Source organism: Pithys albifrons, chromosome 2 (genome assembly GCF_047495875.1).
Source record: "Pithys albifrons albifrons isolate INPA30051 chromosome 2, PitAlb_v1, whole genome shotgun sequence".
Taxonomy (NCBI): domain Eukaryota; kingdom Metazoa; phylum Chordata; class Aves; order Passeriformes; family Thamnophilidae; genus Pithys; species Pithys albifrons.
In genome coordinates, this window is record NC_092459.1 from 75,469,947 (window position 1) to 75,490,884 (window position 20,938).

A 20,938-nucleotide genomic window follows, 5' to 3' on the forward strand; every position below is an offset into this window, starting at 1 on the left:
CGTTCCGCCGAGCCAAGACTGAGGAGAATATCCAAAAAAAAACCAAAAGAGACAAACCTGCCCCCACCCCAGCGATCACAGTTAACTACTTCTTTTGTCAACCGCTGGCCTGGGCAGTTAAGTGGCAGGGGAGAGAATTTACATAATAATCCCAAACTACAACAAACACTTATAAATAATTGTCATGCATAAGTGGTCAGTCAACTTCAACACAATGCAATGCAAGGCACAGTTGTGGCTGTGCACAGAGGTTCATAATGCAAAGAACTTTGAAAGGGGAGAGAAGTAAACTGGGGTGATCTGGAACATGGAAAGAAGTGTTTTGGATTGGATGAAGGAACAGGAAAAGAATAAAATATTGAATGGAGAAGAAAGAGGGAACACATACTTCTCTGGGAAATGTGAGATAAGGATAGCATACTGAAAATGAAAAAGGAATTGAAGGAAACCGGAACTAAGCAAAAAGATCTGTAAGAAACCCTTCTCTAGCTTCCATTCTGTAACCTTCCATCATTTATCTCCTAGTTGTTTTTTTCCCAGGTTCTCAGTTTCCCTTTCCTCTCCCATTTTGAGGTCTGCTCATGTTTGGGGTTTTTGGATGTTGTATTATTTTTTTCAATCTGCTTTTCTAACATACTCTAAAGAGTCTCATGCCAATGGAGAGCACAATAGAAACTCTCAACAGGATGCGCAGATTACAGAGAATTACTTACAGTAAGGAGACATCAAACACACTTTGACATCATTTCAGTATCAGTCTAAACTGACATGTTAGAGTTTGACAATGAACCTAACCAAGTATAATAGGTAGCCAAAAGGAAATCAGTTGTGTTACGTAGGAGTACAAGACACACAAAGGGGAGTCAATATGGAAAATATGTTAGAAAAGCAGAATCCATTAAATTAAAATTATTTGCACCAAGTAATAGTTATATTAATTCTCTGATTTTAACAATTCTTAACTTTCAGATATGCATCTCTGAAGAAAAAAAAACTGTCTTAAAACTTAGCATATTTATAGGTTACACTCAGCCTTAAAAACCTACCCACTTCTGTAGAATTAATTTCCTTGTCAAACTGCAAAACAACAAGGAGTTCTTGTTGAAACAGCAGTGAAATATACTCTTCATTCAATTAAATGACAGAGTCTTAGCAGTCAAATAAGAAAATCTCTGAACTTATTTTAGTATATTTCTAAAATAAGTGGCTTCAAAAGTTTTATTTTCAATTTGTGTTCTTAATCCATACCAAAACCAGACATCAATGGCAAAACATCTTTCAACAGATCTGGTTAAACCGAGTTTGGTATCACTGGTCTTGTTACCCAACAATTTTAACAGTAGTTTAAATGCAAAAAGTTTATGTTGTTATTGCATATCTGTCTCATTTTTAAGTTTTCATTAAACAGCAAAAACTGATTATTTGAACTGCTTTGGATTAATCAGGTTTGACCATGTGTACACAAGCAGACTACAAATGCGTGAATGGGAAACTTGCAAGGGAATGGTTTGGAAAGGGACATTGCAAAGGTAAAGTTTAAAGGGGAAAGCCTTCAACTATGATTTGAAGAAAAGGCCAGTAAAGGAACAGGAACTGGCCACACCAGGGCTGGTAGTCTTTTCTGTCCTAGGGAAGGAGCAGCTGACTTGAAAGTTCCCAGCCTATGTTGCAGCCAAAGTGAAAATTACCTTGCTCTTTGGATCTCCTGCTGGCTCTAAAACTAGAGGGCTGTCCTGATCAGGGACCAAGCAGGGCGTAGTTATATCCTGCAAGAAGCAACAAACAGTTCTGGTGCGGCCTATTTTTGGCTCACAGGTATTTGGAATACAAGCAACGCTCAGTGCTTGCTCATTGGAGGTCACCATCATAGATTATGAAGAGTGACTGAATACTTTGTCCATTCATTACCAAGCAAGGGACATAGGATGCAACAACTTCAGCCAGAACATACATAATAACTAGCAGATAGTGACTGTTGAATGGGGATCTTCATTGCTAACATAACCTAAAAGAAAAATTACCATGGTCCTAACTTCCCTTTATGTGGGTATGCAGTTAGTGAGCCAAACCCTGATGAGACAAACAACATTCATGTTCCACAGCACCTGTAAGCCTCTCTGTCTTGAGCACAACTGATGCACGTGCATCTGTGGTCTTCCACATCTAAAAGGCCTCAAGGAAGAAGACCTAATCAAATTTTATCCTAGCTTGTGAGAAAAAAGACTGTTGATACATTTCATGCTTCATTATGTACTTTGGAACTAAACAGAAGAAAAATAAACAGTTATTATAGATCCCTTTTGCACATTAAGGCTGGCTAAATTCTGGTACTTTGGGTGCACTTGTCACATTTCATTAAGACAGTGGCCATGCTGTGCAAACACTGATAGATCTCATCACCTGAAAAATAATGTGGTGGGTCTTCAGATAGGCATACTGCTTTAACTTGGAAAACTGCCACATTATTTTGATCCCAAGAAAACCATGAATAACAACATAGTGCTTCTGCTAAATACCGAACCTGTTCAAGGGACAATGATGAGAACTTACTAAAACACTGTGGAAAGTAGTGCTTGTTGCTAGGGAAAACCATGGGGTTAAAATTGAAATTCTGTACACAAGAATCAGCACCTGACTATAAAGAAAGACACGTAAGGAAATTATAAGAATGAAAGGAAGGCACGGGAAGAAGTGAAAGGACAGTAATAGGGGGTGGTGAGCAACACAGCAGTGAAGCTGACGAACAGCAAAAAACTATGAAAGTTAGTGGATTATGGCAAAGAGGATATTCTGTTCTCACAAACAAGGGAAATATATGAAAGACAACAACAAAATAACAAACTCCAAGTAAGGCCATATTTACTGTCAGTGCCTGTGATTTGTTATGAAAATATTAATTTTATTCTTTTAAGGCAAGCTCATTCAGTGTATTATATCTCCTTACGAGAGAATGGTTTCCCTATTTACATGGACTTTCCAGTCAAAGATTGTTATGAGTGATTACAGGCAAATCAACTTTGAGTGCATTTACTAAATTAATCCTGTATTGTAATAAGATGTAAGCAAAAGTTTAGAGAAGTGGAAAAATCTTAAATCAGTGATGAAGATGCAATACCTTGATTAATAGCTACTGTCACAACTGAGTGTCTAATATAGCTGAACATTCTATCTCCTGAAAGCCACACATTTTAATGAGTCATCTAAACTTCATATTATTCACATGGTGAAAAGTTTCTGTCTTTTGATTCTCAATTTAGTTTCTTTAAACCACATCTAAATTCTAAGTGTAATGGAGTTAAAGTTGTCTTAACTGTTCACTCGATACAGCTCTTCAAACTGTTCAGAGTTCCATGCATTGACATTTAAAATACATAAATACATGATATACTTTCTTCCATTTTGATTTTTATGTATCTCTTCTGAATAATTTTAATTTGCTTTCTTTTATCTTTTTCTTGCTGCCTTGACATATCTTTTTCCTCAGACCAGACCTATTGTTAGGGTAGGCATGAAGGATACAACCCACATGTGGTTTAACAATCCGTAAGCATTTTTTGTGTGCTGTTCAAAACCAAAGTGAGATATCATCCTTATTTCATGACAACCCTTCAAAACAGCTGAAATTTTTGTACTTGCATGACAGTGTGAGAATATTCTAAAACTAACTAAATAACACAAGACTTATTTCTGCAAATCTCAAAAAACAGAGTAGTAGCCCAGAAAGTTACAAACTACCATCAGTCTGACCTACAAGCAATTCTACTGCTTTTCTTTTCAGCATTAATACTGATATATTATACCAAATGTGCTTGTACTTTTTAGTTAAGTCCCAAGAAGTATCTTAGACAGGCAAGACAGAATAGCCTTACTGGTGCACCGCACACTTTGGATGCTGTGCTGGTTTTTAGCCATCCTTAATGCTTTGAGAATATTCTGAAATATTACATAAGCAAAGGGAATGCTCTAAAAATAAGATAAATGCACTGCAGTTTCCTGTCTTCACAGGCACCTTGAAGGGGACAGTTAACCAGTTATTACTAAGCTGACCCATTAATAAAGATCTGTAATATAAAGATTAAGTGGAATTGATTAAAAAACCTTATTACATGCATATTTTAACCATAAGACTATTTTCAACATTCATTCAGTTCAGTGTTTAAAACATATGTCCAAACTGAAAATAACTCATTCACCACAGGCAGTATTGTCTTTTAATAATATAATGAAATGGGGCAGATGGGATAAGTTTCCTGAACTATACAGAATAAAAATCCTATGAGATTTCTTATAATGTCTTATAATTTTTCAAGAAAAAAAAATACACCTGAGTCATACTTCATCTAAAACAATTCTGTTATCAACATATATTATCAAAAACCCCAACACTCAATGTCAAACATTTATAATGTACAGTAACGATGAAAAGCTTAAAAAACATACCTGTTGCCTGTTACTGGGCATGTATGGAAGCATTGTTGATACATGAAACATTAACTCATAATCTTTATAGGTAGTATAGAGGGAATGAGTTCCTGTTGAATCAGCTGAAAATTAATTTAATCACAAGAAGGTCAGTTAATTAGAACATTCAAACTACTTTTTAGGACACCACTCTTTGAATGCTATGATTTAAATCTATTTAAGCAATTTAATCTTTCTTTTCAATAGAAGAAAACCAGATTGCATCAGCAAAGGATCTACTCTTTAGTTTCATATTCTGACATAGAAGTGTCCTGAAGAAAAATTCTCAAAAATTTTGCTATCTCTGAGATATAAATGATCTAATTTTGACTATATTGGCACTTCATGAAGAAGAAAATAACACTTGAGTATAGTTTTTGTAATATGCATTTTCATTATTGAACAGTTAATTACCAGTTAATTAACTAAACTCATACCTGACAAAAAAGGAACTTCAAAACTGACACTAAAACACATATTGAAGATCAGATGTTTTAAAAATATAAAATATGTACATAATGCATTAAAATTTTAATGGAAATTTTCACACATTTGAAAATCATTAAAATGCATTTCATATATGATATGCATTAATATTTTTGTTTTCCTTATTTAGAAAATTTATTAGTAGAGTTAGCATTTTACAATGTTTACAGCAAATTAGGTGAGTTTTATACCATAGACATAGAGTAATCCTTTTTATTCCCCGTCTTCAATATGTACGGACTATTTAAGTAAACACAATGAACTTCTAAAAAGTTTAACTTTTTACTTTAATGACCACCCTATTGAATCAAGACAACTACCAATTCTTCTTCTCTTCTTCCATGTTCACTCATTTTATTGCAATTTTATGCTATCTACATCAATAAACATTCTCCAGCACACTCTTTCACACACTGTTTAAGGTTCTGGGGTCTTGCTTTGTTTTAAACAGTAACTGCATTCCAAAAAGAAATCGATTAGCCATGCTAGTGCACCAGTTAAAAGTATATAAATTTATACTTAAGGGTAAAATTTGGCTGCAACCATACTTGTCTGCAGCCCTAAATCTAGAAATATTTTGTGTGTATATAATTATGAGCATATTCATATTATAACTGGGTTTATCAGTTACGTCTGTACAACAATAAAATTACTTCATTTCTTGATATCTATGCAACACAAATTACAGTTATACAAGAAATAGGAAGCATAATTTCCACTGAAGTTTCTTAAATCCTGCTGAAAAAAGGAAACATTATTGCACTGTTCTATTTGAAAATCTTACTTGAAAATCTAATTCCATTCTAACCTTTTGGTGGCATTTCAGAAAGACAGTTTTGAAAAGACAGAAAGAGGAAATAATTTATACTGTGAAATATAAAACAAATACCTGTCTAACCTACACTAATGTCAGCAGCCCTACTCCCTGACTCCATTTGTAACTAGATACTAAATAAAGTTAAATTATCTTCAACAAATATTGCAAAAAGCAATTCCTTTAAATATTTATTACAGAAATACTAATTTAAATACATATTAAGAAAGTATATAGTTCCTTAACCTTAAAATCAATACTTTCCTAATATAACATCTTACTTAGTTGAATACTTTTGATGTAGCACCTTGACATTTGTAATGAACTAACAAATTATTCCTCTGAAATTTAGTCCACTACACAAAGCAAGCTGAAATCTTAAAACTCAACACATGCTCTACTGAAACACCTCCTCAGGCCCACTGTGATTAAATTTACATAATTGTTTCTACTACCAACATTACTCCACTGAAAATTTAAGTGAAAAAAAATTATATCTGGGCTGACATTTTTGCCCCTCATTCCCTTCCGAACATTAGTTCTGTTACACAAAGTTTGAGAAAATTGGCTAGATCTTTTTTTAGTTAAGAGACATTTTCCAGAAAAAGCACTTTTTATCAAATGAAAGTAAAACAGCACTATCCTGCTGTAGACACAAAATTATAACATTTCCCCAATTTCTTTCATCTTCATTTCTCTCTTTATAGTTATAAGGAAATTAAATGCAAACATAACCCAATTTATCTATAAAATAATCCATAATTATAATCTGAACATTAAAAATGAGAACATTAATGTTCCAATAATAATTCTTTAATTACTCATTTCTAGTAGATTGATATGTTTTAAAACAAATTATATAGTATTGAGTTGGTAAAGTTTCATTAAATTTTCCTATTTCTTGATCTTGGGATTTGAAACTGCACATCAATAAAACTGCACTAAAAAAGGGCAGAAAAGAGTTTATAGTTAATATATTCCACATGTTGTTCACATTTGCACTGGGTCTGGCTTGGATGGAGCTAACTTGCTTCACAGTAACCCACATGGTGCTCGTTTTTCTGTATGTGATCAAAACAGTGTTGATAACACAGCAGTTTTAGGTATTGCTAAGCATTGCTCACACAGCACCAGGACCACCTCTGGTTCTCACACTGTCTCCCTCCCTGGGAAGCATGTCAGGGGTGGCCAAGAGTCAGGGAGGAGACACAGCCAGGACAGACAATCAAATTGACCACAGACATATTCCATACCAAACACAAGCAGAGCATGGTAGCTGCTGCTCAGAGACTGGATGGGCATCAGCAAGCTAATGGGAGGTGGCAATGCCTTGCCTTTGCTTCCCTTGTGTGGTTGGCTGATCGTTGAAGTGGTGGGTTGATTTCTTTTGTTGTTTGGGGGGTTTTATTTTGGTTTGGCTATTTTGGGAGGGAGGTGTTTTTTCCTTTTTTCCATTCTCTCATTGAACTGTCTTAATGTCAAACTCTCAAACTGGACAGTGAGTGAGTGAGCAAGAGGTGGGAGCTTATCTGCCATCCAGGTCAACACACCATAACATTTTACTCTCTCTGTTTCATAAGAAATGGACCAACTACTTAACAAAATGCTAAATAAGCAAATTTTGAAAGGAGAACTTGTTATAGAAAAAACTCACAGCTAGTCAAGCACTTAAGAACAGAAACACTTAACAAGCATGAATCCTACAATAACTGAGCAAGAATTATTACTGAAACATTGTGACTACCAAAACTGTAGTTCCTAGAGATTAAATTATTACACTATTCTGAACCTGCAGACAGTCAGAGCAATGTATTACTCAATTATAAATAGCTTGTTGTGTTATTATATTTTAAAAATAAGTATAACACAGAAAATATGACCATTAGGTCGGTATTTTACATTTAATATAATACTGAAGACTATATCTTTGTGAACTCTCTTAATTCCATTGTGCTTCTTGCAAACTATGAGAACATACCATGACAGGACAATATCATTAGTGGCATAAAGACCGAGTAAAACATTAAAGTCACGTTACTGTCAATGCATGATACATAGACAATGCTGATCACCAATGCAAGTTCATAATGAAGCACAGAAATACAGAAACTGAATTTTCTTGACAGACCAGTATATATTTTCACGTGTAGAAATTATGAGGTGATATTCAGTCATGCTTTGCCTGGGAGGGGTGGGAAGGAAAACCCGAACATCCCTTACTCCTTTCAATTTTTTATCCTTATTCAATTCATTCCAGAAGTCTGACATCCACAGCATGTTAAAAAATATTTCTACACATTAATTTGAAAAATTGGTTATTGTTCTGTACTGAAATAGGATGCAATAGTCTTTATCAAGCCTGAATTATTGAAGTGAAACAAACATGGGCTTAAGCAAAAGGCACTAACATTAATAGAAATAAATGTGGTGCCTAGCCAGGTTGGCACTATGTTAAAATAAATTGAATAAATACCTAGCCATCCTTAGATCACAGCTCACAGAGATCAGTTACCAAAATCCTGTCAAAACATCATTAAACTAATGGGTTAAGGGCACTGAAAACAGTGCTAAATAAAGAAGTGTGTTAACATATCACTGACTTTTTTTTAACAGCAATACTTCAGTTCCTATTTTTGCAACAAAACCCAACCAATTCACACGTTAAATTTTTACACTATTGCACTTAGGGAAAGAGAAAGACTTGAGGAAATGGCACCAATAATACAGCACTGTGATAGATGAATAATTATCAACTGAGGAATGATAACATGCTTACTGTGCATGTGTGAAAAACTATAAAACTGAGAAAATCCGATTTCTCCTCAAATATAAATGTCCACGTTAATTAAAAGGGAGCACGAAAGTTTAGCTGACATAAGGAGAATGGTCCCTTGTCATGACTCTATTTCAAAACACACATCTTTCCTTTTGCCTTTTTATGAGTAAGATGTTACAGTGTAGCGGGAAAATTCTGAAATGTCACTCACATAGTATGATTTTAACTAAGTGCAAACAAATGGAATAAGTTGCTTTGATTTTCAGTTCTACTAATGCCATAGAAAAAGTAAGTAACTTTTCAGACAAGGTTTGATACATGCTGTTACCATATGCTCCATCTTCCTCGTTTACCATATAATCCTACTAATCAAAACCCAAGTCACGAGAGTGAAAAGACAACATGTTTTTCAGAAGATCAACTGGATAATTACTATTTCTACTATAGGCAGGAAACATAACTTACTTTTATTATCTAGCTGAGCCCTGTATTTACTGAATCCTTTTAGCCGTACTCTCTGGCCCAGCAGATCAAGGAACTCTTCAAAAGCTGGTCCTGCCATCTCATTGTTATACATTTCTTCCTCTGTGCTTTGGCCTGCTTTGCAGTAAAGGATACCAATCTTATGCTGAAAACTCAGCTGAAATTAAAAAAGAAACAAAATAGTTTTAAAAATAATGTAAAACCAGATGAGCTTATTGTCCCCCATTTCTACCCTTTAAAGTTCAGTGTAGTTCAGTCAATACAGGCCCTCAGAACAGTAATTTCTGCTATACATAATGTTTTGCCTTCCCCATAAAATCGTTGACTGTTAAAAAGTATTACCCATCTTCAAAAGTATAGTTCAAGCCAGAAATCAGATTGTAGTTAAACAGTTTTGTTAAACAGGGTCTCAATTAAGGAAGATTAAAGACAGAAACTACTTCTGTACAAAAATAAAGTATAAAAACTATAAACTATTAAGTATAAAAAAGAGATAATTACTTGAGCACACTGTTGTCTTCTTAGCTTTTATGCATACATAAGCTGTCAAACAGGAAACCTCCATGTGAATGGATTAGTCCTATTCTTAACTGACACTTTCTAGAGCTTCACAAATGTTCAGAGATCACCAGTTACACCAGATTTGCTTCAAACATTTATCTATACTCATGACTCAAATCAACTCTCCAGCTATAGACTTTACTTAATCAAACTTCAGGATTAGTGTCTAAAATATGTGGTATGCAAAGACTGTATATATTTCTGTTAGAGCAAAGGTGACAACAACAGTCTGCTTCTCCTTAGTCATATGTTACACATGGTCTGCCATGTTAAGTGTAATGTAAAACAAGTCCACAGACATGCTACTGCAACCATGTTTTACTACAGCAATGTTGAGAAAAAACTACAAGATAAGCATATTAAAAGATTTGAGTCAAAAAAACACACATAGAATCATACAATCATAGAATCAATTGGGTTGGAAAAGACCTCTGAAAACAAGTCCAACTCCAGTCCCCTTAATAGATCATGGCATACGTGAAAGAAGGAAGTGTCAAACATATCATCCCAGAATTCATAATCCTTAACTTTCCTTCTTCAACAATTGCTGCATTATTGCATGTTTTCATGAATATCAATGTAATTCCAAACCAAAGTGAAGTATATCTCTATCTTAAAAACAACCTACCATCTTGTGGTGTAAACATCATGCTAAGAGAGACATTGAAGATGAGGATCTGAAACTCACCAGCCCAAGACATGAATTAATCCTGGGATTCCCCTTCATGGACAAGTACTGTAAATGCCAGGCAATTGTGTATGAAGTCAATTCTATCAATATCAATATTGCTCAACAAGGCAGCAGCTGCAAGCTTATTTGCAGTAATCTGAGCCTCCTACCCATGTGCTAGGACTACTCACAACTATGAAATTAGAAGACTTGAGTAAAAGAACTCTCAGTCAAGCATATGGGGGCTGTGCAAAAGCAGAAATCGAGGTACATTCAGAATGTCAATGCCTAAGATGAGCTTCGGCAGGATCTTCTAATGTGGTGCATTTAACTGGCATGAAGTATCAGAATGTTTAAAACTGATAAAATTTGCCAGTGTAGAAATGGCACCACATGCTTATTCAAGTTTATTTTAAGTAAATAATTGCAGACATGGTTCTGATTTCATTAATTCCAAACCAGAAGCTTTACATTCCATGTAACACAGAGAACAATTTAATAATGTCACATCACCAAATAATTTTTAAGCCCATTTAGGTACTTGGGTATGTGATGTATTGAAGGTGCACGGGAGTTCTTCCTGATTTAGAATGATTGTGTTCTAGTCAGAACCCCACACTGCTGAACCTTGGCATCTTGCCAACTTTTTTGCACAGATTCTTTATTATGTAATGACTTGTTGACTTTCATGATGTGAAGTCTTTAAATCTTTTAACGACAAGGAACTTCAAGAGATGAGACACTCAATAGCCACTAAACTTCACTGCAACCAAAGTTCCTCATTTACCTGGTCTTTTTAAAATCTCATCCTATGACCTGGAGAGAAGTAAACATTCCTAGAGGGATGCAAGGGGAACCAGAAAGCATATATACAGTAAATAACCATTAGCAGAAATTCGAAGGGGAAACTAAGGGGAAATTGGAGAAAGGTTTAAAAAAAACTACAGTAGTAGATAAACAGTTGACTTTTCTTGTAAATTTACAGTCAAATTTAATGTTGATCATCATACGCCAGAATAAATTGGGGAAAATGCAGGTTCTTTATATAATCAAATACTTAAATCATCCAATTTACATCTAGTTTCTACAGTCATTTTTAGGGACACAGTTTAGCCATGTTTCCTCCATAATCCATATTAGATTTCACTGAAAAATTATGAAACAGGTAGAAAACTAAAACAAAACATCAAAGCAGTCTTCAGTCTGCTAAGGAACTATGCAAACATTTAATACACCATTACACAAAATTCATATTACTCTGGTGGCAGTATTAATCTTCTAGATCAGAATTCATATTTTTAAGTTCATGATATTTCAGCCAGTCATCACCCTCAGTTGCCAATAATAACTCTTTTTGTATTTACCTGAGTAATAAACTGAATACACTAAGTACATAAGAGGATTAAAACGAAAACTGGATCTCATTACAGTTCGTGGCACAGGGGTAATTACCCCACATTAAGCAGCATGTAGGATACATTACATTCTGTCGGGTGACTGCCCATTTCACAACAGGACTGAATTTTCAGAACTGATCACATGAAATAAAACTGCTATGTACTGCTGTTTCTCAAAATGAGGAACTGATGATTAAAGAATCCCTTTGGCCAGTTCAATGGATAATCTTCATTTCCAGTTTTTAGGAAATACTTTTAACGTGTTTAGGAAATACTCAGGTCGGTTCGAAACACACATATTCAATACTACCTAGAACATACTACCCCTCTGAAAGTGAATATTATTTACTAGATTAACCTAAACTCACTCTAAAGTTCAAACAGCAAAGAAAGAGCAACAGCACATTGGGAACTCTTGGATTCAGAATTGAGTGCTTCTGATTTTCCTGTATTGTTTTACCAGAAGAACCAACAAGCACAGGAGAAAATAAGGACATTCGGAAAAATTAACTTTCAATTAAAAGTCCTCCTCAAAGTCAAGAGTGAACAAAAGTACTAAAATAAACATATCAAAACTAGCTTAACAATCATGACTATATGTACTTGGTTTTGAGCAATTATTATGGCCACAAGAAAAGACTCCTCAGAGACACCACCAGTGCTAGATGAAATCACTACACTCAAAACCTAATTAGCATTATGAAATTAATTATACCACCACCATAATCAACTGGTTCCATCCTCTGATTGGACCTCAACAGGCAGATACTGACTTTTGTCTAGAAAATAAAACCTTCAATTTAAATGATCATTTCTTGAAAACGTGGTTTAAAAATTGATTTCAAAACTGTCATAAGCCTGTCCTTCACAAAATACTCAGAAACTATAAATTTAATCATTGGCTTTGATGAAGCAGATTCACTTTATTGAATCCAATAAATGTCACCATTTTCTGTCAAAATTTAAGCCATATGAATATTTCATTGCCATGCAGTTAATTCAGTAGACTCAATCACAATTTCAGTTGTATGAATCCAGAGACTTAATATGCTTTTGCCTCCTACCTAAGCACAATAAAATGTTAGATGTATTTTCATTTGCATTCAACATGCCATTCACTTAACAGTTGGACTCGATGACCATTGTAGGTCCCTTCCAACTCAGAATATTCTGTGATTCTGTGATTTGTACATATTAAAGTGTAAACATGTTGTGAAAAATCACTTCTCACTGATGTTGAAAGTTGATAATCTTTCTCTCACTCAGTTATCTAAATACAATCTCCATAGACCAATATTTATTTCCTTCAGCTGAAAGGTATTTTGAAAAGATTTTGCTTAGAAAAGTAAAACTCTTTTTGTCAGTGCAAATAGGCAAGTATCTCTAAAAGCAAGAAAGTGAATGGTTTGCATTAGAGATCCATGTTTCTTAATAATGCCTGCAAAACATTTAATAATTTTTTAATTCTATTTATCTAAGGAATAGTCCTTAAAAAAAAAGCCATGTGCTACATACCCCTTGTTCATCCAGCTTAAGCAGCTGTTCAGGTACTTTGGGTGAGTTGGAAGCTTGTCTCAGGCACTGGATGCTCAGCTCTGGTATTACATACTCCAGCACCTCCTTGAGAGGCAGACCTCTTGCTGTGCCATGACGAGCAGTGGATGGTATAGCATCTTCTAAAATGGCTCCTCTAAGTGTAGTGAGCTGCAGTAAAGGTAAAATACATAAAACATTTTTAGCTCTAATACTGCACTGTCTCTTAAAGACATAAACTTCAGGTTTTAAGAAAAGCATGGAAAGATGAATGGAATAAAAAAATTCCTATTTTATTTTTTTTATAAACAGGAGAAAGATTACTAAGTAACTTAAAGAGCAGGAAAGCTTTTACTGTCTCAGTGATAAAATTTTTTGCTTAAAGAAATTCACTAAGCATCTTATTAATTTATTCTAATTCCTAAGAATAATACTTTTGGGGGAGTAGGGAGCGAAGGAATATTTTAAACACCAGGAAAACTAAAAGTAGTAATTTTTAATGCCATACTACCCCAGCAGACACAGTAGTCAAATGTGAGATTGGACAGCTGAGGTAAGCTACAGCTAATAGCACCTTCACTTAACCCATTCACCTATTTTTTAATCCATGCTGCTTTGTCTTCATTGGATTTGGCACCTGGATCACCTCTCCACATATACATACATGGACACCCCTTTTTTGGCTATAAAATAAAAAAGCTAGACTAAAAAAAATATATATATATATCTTTTCTTACATTTGTTTACAGAAGCACAAGAGCCCAGTGATACCAGGAGTAACACTGCTCTATGTGCTAATCAAAATAAAAACCAATAGTCCTAAGGATTATGAAAATGTACAGTTTGCTGCAATGATAACATTGTGTTTTCCTACATGTCTAAGTTGGTTGCTGTGATGAAATTAGTTAGCATGAGATAAACTGCTTGAAATAGAAGCTATGAGACATGTCCTTTCACAACAATCACAAGTAAATTATTCTTTTGAATAAGACCATTATTTTTTGAAAGTATTAATATTCCTTCCACAAATCATGTATGTAGAAGTATAAAGAAACATCTCACAAAAAAGCTTCTAATAAAGTATTTTGAAGCAAAACAAAAAAATACAAATAAGTCATATTATACTAGTTTTCATAATTTACACCTCCCTTTTCCTCTACACTTCTTGCTCTTTTATTTCTGTCACTAGAAACACATCAAGCAGCCCTGATCCACACTTATCTTCAACTGTGTTCTTAATATCTGTTCCCTTGCTTGTACCTTGCAGTTCAGTTCAGCCAACTGTTATGGGTTTAGCCAGGTGGGCCTAAATTAGGCTTTAAAGTTCAGATTAGGCCTGAAATTGTCAGCTGACTTGAGCTGGGCTGAGCTAGCTAACACCTGACTTCTTCTAGCCAATAATATTGTATTCCATACCATATTGCACCATCTCAAAAGGGGTAAGAGCTGGTGTGTAGGTGTGGCTTGTTCAGTTGCTTCACAGCTGTGGTGCCAGCAAGACACTCTGCTGTCCCACGAGGGATGGGGAGGCCCAAGCCCAGAGCACCGGCTTAACATCATGTTATCTGAGGGAATTAAAATGTTTGTTCTTAGCTCTTCTCTCAGGTTAAGTCTGTCGCTGAAGAACCAACTTCTCTAGAATGATTTGTAGTTAAAATGGTAGAATTTGTGTTTACTGGGAAGTGGGAAGTTATTTCTTGTTATACATAACTTGTGTAAGTGTGTGTTATATTGTAGTATCCTCTTAATTTTCTCCTTTCTGTATAAATACATGTTGTTAGTTTCAGCATAGACCTGGCTTTGGAAGTTTTTTTTCCTCTCTCCCTCTTCTTTTTCCCTTGGCTGGTTGGGGGGAGGAGGAACCCTTTCACTCTGTCCTGGACAGTTGGCATTTTGCCAGCTCAACCCAGGACACCAACTTACCTCCTTTTGAGTGCTCGCCCAAAAAGACAAAAATTTTATGCAGTACAGAAAAGGAAAACTTTGTTCAGGAGCAATTACATTTACTAATGGTACAAGAAATGTCCTTTCCCCTTAGCAGACTTACTTTCAAAGTTAGCAACATATCCACAGTATGTAAATAGTACACTGAGCTCCAAGTTAACGTCTCCATTCCTTTGCAGAATTACTGAATGAACATTACCTCACTCGTCCTGAAAACAATACGATAGTTGAACTGAGATCCTTCTTTCTCCTTAGCGTCTTCAACCTTTTCCCTCCGGATGCTGACTGCTACAGGGCCAAGGCTTTCATCTATTCCAAAGTAGTTCTGATGCTCTTTTGCACAAGAATGAATGAAGAGATAAGAGAATAGTAAAGTATAAGTCTCCTAGAAAATGTTCATCGAATCTCAAAGTATTTCTGCAGCAAGAAAAACAGATTATTTTAAATTGAGCTATGAGATCTGTAAATACACGGCTTGTGATCTTAACTGTACAACAGTACACTAATCACAAAATAATAATTTTGATGAGCAGAATGGTCATTCATATCACATAGATTATTTACAACTCTACATTCAAAGCAGCAACTCAGCCTCAACAAGGGAAAATTGAGGCTAGTAGCTCTTCAGACTTTGATAAACAGTTAAATTCATCCTTGAGCCAACTGGTCCAATCTGAGAGACTAAAGCACTTTTGACAGAAGTATCACATTAGAGACCATTGAAGAAGACCAGAGATACTCAAGGGCATTTGACCAAATAGGACACATGTTGAGGGAACTAGCCTGGGCCACTGTAAGGCTACTCTTTATCACCTTTGATAGGTCATAGTGAATAGTTACTGTCACCTTTAGAAAAGGGCATGAAGGAGGGCCAGGGAAGCCACAGACCAGTCACCATAAACCTTACTTTCCAGGGAGATCAAGGACCAAATTCTCATGGAAGGCATTTCCAGGTGCATGAAGGACAAAAAGATGCTTGGAAACAGCCAGCATAGATTTAAAAAAGTGCAAATCATGCATGACCAATCCAGTTGCCTTCTACAATCCCAAGACTGGCTTTATGGATGAGGAAGGAGCAATGAATGTTACCTACTTGCACTTTAGAAATGCTTTTCACACAGTCTCCCACAGCATCTGTGTAGCTCAATTTAGAAGACATGGTTTGGACACACAAATTACAAGGTGAACAGAAACTGGCAGGACACTTGGCCTCAAGGGACTGTGATGAATAATATGAATTACCATTAGTGGCCAGTTACTAAAACGTTTATCAAAATTTGATAGTGGAGCTGTTGCTGTTTAATAGGTTTTTTTTTTACATTATGTGAATGATGGAATAGAGTGCAGTCTCAGCATGTTTATGTGCATGACCAAGTTCAGGGACAACAGGTCATGTACTGAAGGTTAGAACTGCAGTTGGGTGCAACAAATGAAGAGAGTAACTGGCAGACTTTTAAAAAATCAGTAATATGGGCACGGGGCAGATACTGAAATACATAAATCTTGCACTGTTTCACAAAAGCAGTCAACGGCAAAGCCACACAGGTAGAGTGGGTGTCTGTGCTTCACTTCCTACTCACAGCCTCTCCTGGAGGCAGGTGCTGCTGAGCTTGGACAGCTGAGCTGCATGTGAAGCAACTACAAAACCACTGAAGCTTTTGACCTGACATGCTAAAGCAAGCTCTCATTCTGACAAAATCTGAAAAATGGACTGACAAAAGTCTTATGAAGACCAACACAGATCTATATGTAGAACAGAATAAACTCAGACAACAACACAGGCTGGAGACCAATGGCCTGGGGAGCACCTCTGTGGAAAAGGAGTGGGGAGTCTGTGAGTAATAGGCTGCCCAGCAGCCAGCAGAACCCCCCAGCAAAGGAGAAGGGCTGAACCAGCAAGAGCATACCAGCAGCTCAGGAGAAGACATTATGCCACTATGTTTGGCACTCTCAAGGCCACATAAGGAGCAGTGTCCAGTTTTGGACACAGTGGGACAAGGCCAGCAGACATGTAACATGACAATCAGGGGCTGAAAGATGCAACACAGATGAGGAGAGACTGAAAGAGAGGCTTGTGTAGCCTGGAAAAGAGAAGGTTAAGAGTGGAAATAACTGCAAGATCCCACCAGCTGACGGGAGTTCGAGAGAAAGGAGAAACAGACTCTTCAAGGTACACAGAGAAAGGACAAGACGCAGCCCCTCACTGTGGGGAATCCCCCACAAAAACAGGTTGCCAGGAGAGTTCATGAAATCTCCATCCCTAGAGACAGTAAAAAGGCTAAATGGATAGCTAAAGGGGAATAGGTTCTGAGCAACCTATTCAGAACCTACCTTTAAAGGCAGTTTTAAACAGAATTACGCTACAATCCCATATTTCAAATAGAGATGAAGAGTAATTTCTCCTTACAGATTATCTAGATTAAAAAATATTTTGCTAGGATTTCTGAGCTAGTTTAAACTTTTTTTAGTTTTACAATGTATTTATAGAAATGTGTAAAGAAGTTTTTTGCAGAATGTCTTTCACTTTAGAAGTTATCCAAACTCTCAGAATGAATACAAAAATATGAAGTCATCTCTACATAAATGACAGTCTTATTTCTCAAATCAAGTTTAAACTCGGTTTCCAGCAGACTTTCAAAAACATATCTCTAAAGCATGTTGGTGGTTACAATCCATCTCCCAGTGGATTGAAAATGAGCAGCAGCACATTATGACTAGTATCCCTTTTTTGAAAGGAACATCTGGAATCAGAGGCACAGACATTAAATTATTTGCTCACACTCACCAACTACATTCCTTCCCCACTCTGAGCATTCTACCTGCATGAATAAATTATATACCTCATGGATTTCCCAGTGTTCAATTAAAACTTTGAGCCTTAATAGGCAAATTCATCAAATGGAACTGGAATTTACAGACAAGATAGAGAGAAAGAGGGACAGAGAGAGAAAATCATAGGTCAAACACTTTCAAGAACATAAAAACTCCACACAGCTGCATAATTCAGGCTTTGACAAACTTCTGTAGGATTTCTATAGCCATTTTGATGTAAATCTAGAAAAGGATATTACACAGTTACTGGATACCTTGGCTGCAGCATTATTTAGCAGAAAAATGCAAGTTTACCAGATACCTGTTAATTTCTTGTACAATATGAAAGACACAAAACCAAGGGCACTATTTATGTGCATTAAAAATAAAATAGATAAAACAGTTTCATGAATTGGAAGTAAAGCAGCTGAAGTAAATTAAAGAATAGCATGGCTACTGATATTATGGGTTTCGGGGAAAACATTTTTAATTCAAAGCACTGGGTCTTTTTAAGTTCATAAAGTACAAACTCACTAAGCTCATTTAAATGTATTTTTGTAGATTTAGAAGTATCAGCTCGGGATAAAAGAAGAAAATGAGTGCTGTTTTCTAGCTGTTTAAAGAGAAATGTTAAAATATTTGTCATTTTTTGCTTTTTCATTTTAAGCAATAATGGCCAATTTTTGTTTTAATATAGAAGTTTTCCTTGTATAAAACTTAGTTGATACCAACACCTTCCTAAGTCTTTACATTTCTTCTAGGACATTTTTTTCAATTCCTTATCAGCAGATAGACACAGCAATATTAAGAAATTGTTGCAAGCATCCCTCAAATAAAAAGCATGATAACAATAATCAAGCCTCAAGGTATTATGAGAATAATTGCACAAGGAGAAAAGGACAAATCAGTGCAATCAAAATCATGAGATAAAGTAATATATTCTAGCTTTTACAAATCTTAACTGAAAACTGAGAAGGTATCTTCATTAAACATAACAAATCTTAAATCAGTCACATTGGATTTGATTTTAACAATAGTTACAAAGCTTATAAATATGCAATATAAAACCACATCTCATTTCAGAAAACACTGAATTCCAAATTTGTATTTCTTGAAAGAATAGAATAATTAGTGCTACACATGCCAGAGTGTTTCTTCCATGCATCTTAAAACAGAAATAAAACTTGTGCGCTGACAAGTGCCAATTATAAAACTGTGAACTAAATCAAATATTCAGAAAGTTACTTATTTTTCATATATATTTTCTTAAAGGCAAAGCAAATCGGTGGCATTATGTAAAAGTGACTATTGCTTGCTAATTTTTTTTCATCATTCCACAATTATTTTGCTAAATTCAGCTCTGCTATTAAATCTACAATTCAATGAACAATCAGCTAGAAAAGCTCACTGTCATAGAAGAGCATCAAGTCGACCCCAGTATGCAGATAAATGTCACTTTTTCTTATATGGAACATCAGGGCAGCAGACAAGACATCTTGGTGCCCAGTGCAAGATGTCCCGTTTATTTCCTCTAACCACAATAATTTTTGCTTAGGTGAGAACTGTGGTCATTTGGAAGTAATCTGGAGATTCCTCACATGCTCGAGCCCTTAGGATAAGAGATATTCAAAATCATGTTTTAGTTTCATGAGTGTGTTTGCCCTGACTTGCCATCTGCCTCATAAGGGCCACCCAATACACGTTTGTCTCATGCAGCTTCTGTTACAGCTCTATGGAAGGATAATGCACGAAAAGGGCACAGCTTATATATCATTGTAAAGGTAAGAGGGTACCAATTTATTACTGGATATTCAATATATCACATCATATTTACTTTTGAAGAACTCTACCTAGAGAATATTCATCAACAATTCCAGTTTCCTGGTATTATGCTATGTTGGATAAAATTCTGATCTTATTTCAGAAGTTAATTAAAACTAATTACATTCACATCAATTTTCCAGAAAGCTCATTAGGTTTGTTTATTATATTATTTAAAGTGGCTTTGAGTACTCTTTGCTTTTACTTTTTTAACCTCTCTGACAAGATTTTTTGGCACAAAAAATCTACTGCACTTCAGCACTTGTAATTCATCCAAGATAAAAGCACTTCACAAAAAAGTCCTTCATTTGGTTTAATCTTCATCTTTGCCTCCCCCCACTTCCCATCCTGCCACCATCTCTGTCCACTGACAATCTTCACTTCTGTCTATGCCAGTCCTTTCTTCTCTCTGCCCCTCAAAAAATACGCCACCCTTTTGTTACAAGTTTCTCTTCATTCTCCTCCACTCTGCCTTCCTCAACACTTTTTAATACTTTACAACCTGCCTAGCTTGAAAGCCTTTTTGAACCTCTGAAACTACTGCCCATTCCTTGCTTAGCTTTTTTTTTCCTCTTCCATGACAGATCCAGATTCTTTTCTTCTTTGTCTTTTAAATACAGTGATTTACAGATCATATGTTCTCACTGTCTATCATATTGTGAAAAACACTGTAGTGGATCCTTCTCTGAGTGTCTTGTAAAGGGTTACAAGGGGAAGGAGTGCAGTACAGTGCTTATTTCCTGATGTTCAAATATAGTTAGAAAGCAGAGGAAGTATGATTTCAGAAAGACACAGGCTGTAACAGTCTTTTAAAAACAGAGCAAACTTTTTTTTCACTTTTAACAACAGTAAAAAAGATCTAGCTGTGGTTCATGATACAAAGAGGACAGAGGTGGGTATTTGGGGGTTTTCCCCCCAAAACCAGAGATTTGATACACAATTCACAATGCTGTACTGAATACAGTTGAAGTCCATCACAAAGTGGAAACAGCGTATTTGAATAACAATTCAAGCCAAGATAATTACTCTGCTGAGAAGAGTGCCCTGGCATTTTTGCAGTGTGAACATTCCCTAAAAGAAAAGGGTATGAGGCTAATAGATAGGCATAAAATCTCCTTATTTAAGCTGAAAAACTACATAGTACCCAAAGCTCTCTGTTTAAGGAGTATGTATATGTGCAT

General features: G+C 35.6%; 1 protein-coding gene across 6 annotated transcripts in view; it reads right to left on the reverse strand.

Annotated features, from left to right (window-relative positions):
• The window catches only part of SIPA1L2 (signal induced proliferation associated 1 like 2), a 183,338-nt gene that overhangs the window by 61,139 nt on the left and 101,261 nt on the right, over window positions 1-20,938 (reverse strand). For all 6 annotated transcript variants that reach the window (XM_071549552.1, XM_071549555.1, XM_071549554.1 and 3 more), the window contains exons 4-7: window positions 15,325-15,458; window positions 13,164-13,352; window positions 9,003-9,177; window positions 4,441-4,544 (exon numbers count right to left, since the gene is read on the reverse strand). In XM_071549552.1, the coding sequence (XP_071405653.1) occupies window positions 4,441-4,544; window positions 9,003-9,177; window positions 13,164-13,352; window positions 15,325-15,458 (602 nt within the window). The remainder of the gene's footprint in view (window positions 1-4,440; window positions 4,545-9,002; window positions 9,178-13,163; window positions 13,353-15,324; window positions 15,459-20,938) is intronic.